Source organism: Alligator mississippiensis, chromosome 14 (assembly GCF_030867095.1).
Source record: "Alligator mississippiensis isolate rAllMis1 chromosome 14, rAllMis1, whole genome shotgun sequence".
Lineage (NCBI taxonomy): Eukaryota > Metazoa > Chordata > Crocodylia > Alligatoridae > Alligator > Alligator mississippiensis.
Window position 1 is genome coordinate 10,429,494 of NC_081837.1, and position 6,000 is coordinate 10,435,493.

General features: G+C 42.2%; 1 protein-coding gene across 2 annotated transcripts in view; it reads left to right on the forward strand.

Annotated features, from left to right (window-relative positions):
- The window catches only part of LOC102576049 (S-adenosyl-L-methionine-dependent tRNA 4-demethylwyosine synthase TYW1), a 137,413-nt gene extending 135,205 nt beyond the window's left edge, over nucleotides 1–2,208 (forward strand). For both annotated transcript variants that reach the window (XM_059717103.1, XM_019493454.2), the window contains exon 16: nucleotides 751–2,208. In XM_059717103.1, the coding sequence (XP_059573086.1) occupies nucleotides 751–969 (219 nt within the window). In that variant the 3' untranslated portion in view covers nucleotides 970–2,208. The remainder of the gene's footprint in view (nucleotides 1–750) is intronic.
- Nucleotides 2,209–6,000: the final 3,792 nt, after the last annotated feature.

Sequence of the window (6,000 nt, forward strand, 5' to 3'; positions counted from 1 at the left end):
GGACAGGAGAAAGTCTAAGGCAAGTTGAAGGGGACAGGAAAAATTGTGCGCACAACTTGCAAATGCGAATCGGTGGCTTCCTCAGGAGTCTGGGCATGTGCAGAAGCAAGCAGGGCAACTCCAGTGCTGTGGAGCCGCTGCTCCAGACCGCTGCCTAGTGCCCACCCTCACCAGGTCCCAGGTATGTTACAAGGGAGGGAGGCAAATTTTCACTTGCCGAGGGCATTAAAAATCCTTGTGCTGCTTCTGCTGCAAAGCCTTTGGATTTGGCCTGCAGAGCAGGGGCTTTGGTGATGTTTGGTGCTGGGTGACTTCACCCATGTTGTGCTGTGGCTGGATGGCAGGGAGAAGTGGCAGCAGCCCGATCCTAGCTCTGGCTGCCTTTGACCTGAGCTGGGTCATTCCAGCCTGCCGTTGGTGTACACTGTCCTCCCTTGGACTAGAGCTTTAAGAAAAGTGGTTGTCCCACTTCTGTGTGCGCTGTCAAGCCTTAAGATGTGAATCAGAAAAAGCGAGTTCCCATTTCTGGTGACTAGGACACTGCCTGCAACTTTTTGCATTCAGCCAATATCTGGTTTCTTTCCCCCCCGCACAGATGCAGCATATAGGGAGTAAGAAATGTTGTAATTTGCTGACCAGTTTAAAAATTGTACCTGGGGTTGATGGTTGTCTTAACACGTAGATATGATTTTTTGGGTACTCTTCATAGCTCTCCAGGATAACAAGACAGATGTCCTTTTTCTCTTCCAGTTCAAGATCCATGGGGAATGGTACACGTGGATTGATTACGACCGTTTTCAGGAGCTGGTCCAAAACTATGACGAGAGCGGAGGATCTAAGACTTTCACTGCGGCGGATTACATGGCCAGAACTCCGTGCTGGGCAGTTTTTGGCTCCAGAGAAAGGGGCTTTGATCCTTTGGACACTAGATATCAACGGAAGAACAAGAAGGACATCTCAGGCTGTTGATGTTGTTCAGATGGGGTACTGAAAAAAGTTGATTTTTTTTCCTTCCATAGCGTAACATGAATACAGAATATCTGCACAGTGTCCCTGATGTTTGATTGTTACAAGGAGACCAGAGACTTTTATAGCCCCTTTTCCTTCAATTTCCTCTGACTCCTTGGATTATAAATATTTTATGCTCTTGTTTTTTAATCTAGTCCAAATGATCCAGGTAAGCAATTCACTGGCTTTGGCAGGGTGCCATGTAATTCTTGCATAGACTTTGCAATTAGAAAGCAACGACTTGTGACCCATACAATTTGGCGATGCCATTTTTTATTTTGTTGCTGCACTCTTCACTGAGGAGAGAGCCTGACATCTGTTTGGTCCTTGTTCCACACCAGTTGCTATTAAAAAATAAAGAAGATTAATATGGAGCCCAATCTAGCAGGAAGTATGGTGTCCACTGAGGTTTCTTCTAGTAGCGCAAGTCTTTCATGCTTAGATAAGTCTCGTCTAATGTCATGATTCTTTTAATGACTTTTAAAAACTGGTTTTACACCCCATCCCTCTTGAGTCTCCCAACAAAACATGTCATGTAGCTCTTTTGTACCAAGTCATGCTTTCCTTATTTACACATGGTGTCCAAATAATTTCAGTGCCAATTTGGAATGAGGTAGGTTCTCAGGACTTGATCTTCTCAATCAATTCATAATGGATTTAAATTTGAATCCCTAATTTAGATGGAAAACAAATCCATCAGGTCTTAACACCCAAAGCAGCATTTTCTACGTTTGAGCTGAAACGATGAATGATTGAAAACAGTCAGAAACTATGAGGAACAATGTATAAATGTTAATCTCTCAAACCAGGTCATTGGTTAGATTTGACTTTTCGTTGAATATTCTGCCGCGTCTCTATTCCAAACCTTTCGGCAGTTTCATTTTTTGTAAAAAGCTTTGATGCTGCAAGAAGAATTGGGGTCTGATTGTGAGCTTCCTAACACCGGAGGAAATAAATGGCAGCACCATGGAATTGGATCAAGGTGCAGACCTGTCAGTTGATGTTACTTGAGACTGAATAACGTGTGGAGCCACAGAAATGTAAAACCCCCATAGAAGGTGAAGTTAATGCGTGTTTACGGATGCTTGTGTCAAAAACAGTGGGACACGCGTGGTATTTAGCTATATTCTGAGATTTTTTTTTAAACTGTTGCTGCAAATTTACATTTAAATAAATGTTTTGGTGTTGTCATTGTGGAAATCATTGTTTTCATCTGCTGTTCTGTTGTGAAACATGCCAAGCCATTGCATGAAAACATGCGGTAGGAGGGCAGGAGACCTTCCTCATTAAGCTGAGAAAATCGCTGTGAAAATAGCTAGTACCAGACCTTCAGATGGTGCCAGCTTAGACCAGCTAAAAACGTTGACGATACACACATACAAAATCTGGGTAGGAGACTTTGGTGTACTGCCTGTGCTGATAACGGAATGGGATTGCATTTGAGCATATTCTGTAGCTTGTAAATTCAGGTCAAAATGTAAATGTAAATTGTTTGTGATGTAATACAGTAAAATCTCAGGCTTATTATAGAATCGTAGAAAATGAGGGTTGGAAGGGACCTCAGGAGGTCACATCTAGTCCAACCCCCTGCTCAAAGCAGGACCATCCCCAACTAGATCATCCTAGCCAAGGCTTTGTCTAGCTGGGTCTTAAAAAACCAACAGGGATGGAGAGTCCACCACCTCTCTGGGTAACCTGGTCCAGTGTTTTACTACCCTTCTAATGAGAAAATTCGTCCTAATATCTAACCTAAACTTTCCTTCCTGCAACTTGAGACTGTTGTTCCTTCTTCTGTCAAGACACATTCTGGCCCTGTGTTAAGTCGAGCTGTGCTTCCCATGCCTTTTAGTATTATCAGCATCTTGTCAGTAGTTTCTCTTGGGGGTTTTTAGTGTGGCATAACATCACTTGGCCATTTTACAGAAGTACTGTAGGGTTTTTTTAGTATGCCTTCCCATAGCAGGCAGTATTTGAACAAGAATTAATAATACTTCTGCCTTAGAGCATGGGCACATCAGCATTAATAGGATTTTTCTTTTTTCTTTTTTTTTTTTTTTTAAGAAATAGCATCCTTACATTTAAAAAGAAAATTCAGGAAGGACAGTAGGAAATGAAATAAAGTATGAGATTTTTCGACAGTCCCTTGTGTTGCATGATTGTACTGTGATTATTATTTTCTATATGGAGGCATGGCTGAGTTGTTTTTTTTTTTCCACTGGCAATTTAAATGTTTAGTGCTTTTGGCTTGAAGGCAAAGAAAAATGAACACTCTAGGATCCACGTGTGTGAAACGAGGTTTGGATCAGAGTGGAAGATGCTCCACTCCATCTTTTCTCCATTTTTGTTTCCCCCTTAACCCTGCAGAATTGCCCTCAGGCAGTGAACGGCAATGTTTTTAGAGAGAGTGACATCTAGTAGGTACAAGAGGGTAGGCATCAGGATTCAAACTGTAGTAGAGGCTGCCACTCTTAAGGTCTTGAGCACATACAAATCACTGACGTTCTGTGCCTCGCTTTGCCTGTTAAATTTGGGTGCAATAATGTTGATTTGCTCTTGTGCATTGTTACAAAGCTACAAGTAAGAACCCTTGCATCCCCAAGTCCCAGCCCCCAATACAATGTGCTGGGCTGTAGGCTACCTCTTTTTATATTAATTGGAGACTCGAGCTCATCTCTCTTTTAATTCTATTAAACTGCGACTATATTGGATTTACATGTATCAAGAAGAAATATGGTGGTTGTTCAGTGAATTGTAAAGGAAAGATAATTAGATGGCATTGATTCTTTAAGCTATTTAAAAACTCATAGCATAATGCTGTTGACATACTTGGTTACAGTAATAATCAGAAAACTATCTTCAGACAAGGCCTTTGAAATGATTTTTTTTATTTCCTTCTTGTCCTTCTTTTCTTCCATATTTAAAAAAAACAGTCTCCAAATCCTAGTTCGAAAAGTAACTTGGTGGTTCCAATTTTTCATGGCTTTTCCTAATAAATTGTCTAGGGATGAATACTTATTTTCTTTTTTCTGCGCATGGATCTGTGCTACAAACATTTATAATGTTCTCTCCAAAATGTGACTCCAAAATATTATATCTTTAAAAAGTAATATCTTTCTTATTATTCCTGTTTACTTTCAGTTACATTTTTATCAACAGTTATTCCCCACTTGCAGCATTTGGAGAATAGTTTATAGGACCTGGAGCTGAGTTGGTCAGCTTGATGACTTTTTTTTCTGTAATATATTCAAATGATTAATGCACTAGTAAGTTTGGCTGCTAGTATTTCTTCTAGTGAAGGCAGAATTTCATGCAATTGAATCGTTCTCCTCCCCCCCCCCCTTTTTAAATGGGTATCTCAAATCCCATTGTTATCCTACTTTTAATGAATTCAGGGACGATCATGCTCTATTGTGGTGTTGCAAAACCAGAACTTGCTTGAGTAAGGCACACTGGTTTGGTCTACTCTGGAATTATGGTAGTTTTTTGTGCTTGCTAGAATTAACATTACATGTTTCAACAGCACAATCTGCTATCAAATTTTATATGTAAGGTACCTCCTTACTGTCAAATCCAGAAGGAGCAGGAGTGAATCTGCTCATGCAGTCGTAAGTTATCCTCCGATGGGTGCTTCTGTGGACTAAGACCATGACTGATCCCACTATACTTTTTAGCAGGCCAGATGTCTCATTAGCAGTTTATTGGGTGAGCAGAGCAGGGTGAAAATGTCTTTGAAATTAAGGACAGTTTTTGGTGCCAATAGAGAAAAGGTACTTACCTTCTGAGAGAGTCTAACTGAAATCATTAATATAAATATAATGTCCTGAATAGGTTTCTGGTAGATTAGTATTAGCATACAAGCATCAATACAGAAATTGGGCTCAATGATTTTTATCTATGCATGGCAGGATGGTAGGATCAGGGCTCAGGAATGCAATGTAATCTATGCACAATATTTTCCTTGTTCAAGACTTTTTATTAAAGTTTCCTGGGTCACATACTTTGCTTGTTACAAACTTCCCTGCAGTCTGGGATAGTGCAAGCATAAATCACTACAGAATTCCCTACCCCCAGCTGTTTAATTTACCAAAACCTCTCTTGTGGTACAGTATAGTTATTCATTTTCAGTTTCCTACTTATATTTAGTCCTTGAAAGTGGAGAGTTTCGTGGACTCCCAGGAGGGTGGAAGCTGGAAGCTTGTGACCTCTGGCAGCAAGCAGAAATCTTCCTCTCCACCTGCAGCAGTTTGTCTGGAGAACAGATGTGCAGCCCTAGCAGCAGAGAGGGAGGAGCATGTCCCATTGCTGGAGGACAGGCCTGGTCTCACCAGGGTGGGAAGGATCGAGATGACTGCCACCAAAAAAGGGACGGGTGGTGGTGGTTGGAGACTCCCTTCTGTGGGGGATGAAGGGAGCCATCTGCTGATCTGACCTGTTGTCTCGGGAAATGTGCTGCTTGCCCATAGCCCAGATCCAAGATGTCTTGGAGGGATTACCAAGACTCATTGGCCCTCTGATACTACCCCGCGCTGCTCATCCATGTGGGCACCAATGATACTGCCAGGGGAGACCCTGAGTGGATCAAAAGTGAATACAGGGCTCTGGGTGCAAGGGTGAAGGGGTCTGGGGCTCGGGTTTCTGTTCTCTTCAATCCTTCCGGTCAAGGAAAAGGACCTGAGCAGGGACAGGTGAATCCTGCAGAGATCTACCTGGCTGCGCAGGTGGTGTCTCCAGTAAGGCTTTGGCTTCTTTGACCATAGGATGTTGTTCCAAGAAGAATAATTGCTGGGAAGAAATGGGATCCATCTGACGAAGAGAGGGAAGAGCATCTTTGCAGACAGGCTTGATAACCTAGTAAGGGGAGGCTTTAAACTGGATTCACCAGAGGATGGAGACCAAAGCCCTGAGGTAAGTGGGGAAGCGGGAGACTTGGAGGAAGAGCAAGCAGGAAGGGACATCAGGTGAGGTGTTTTCATACTTCCTGAGAAATCAGGT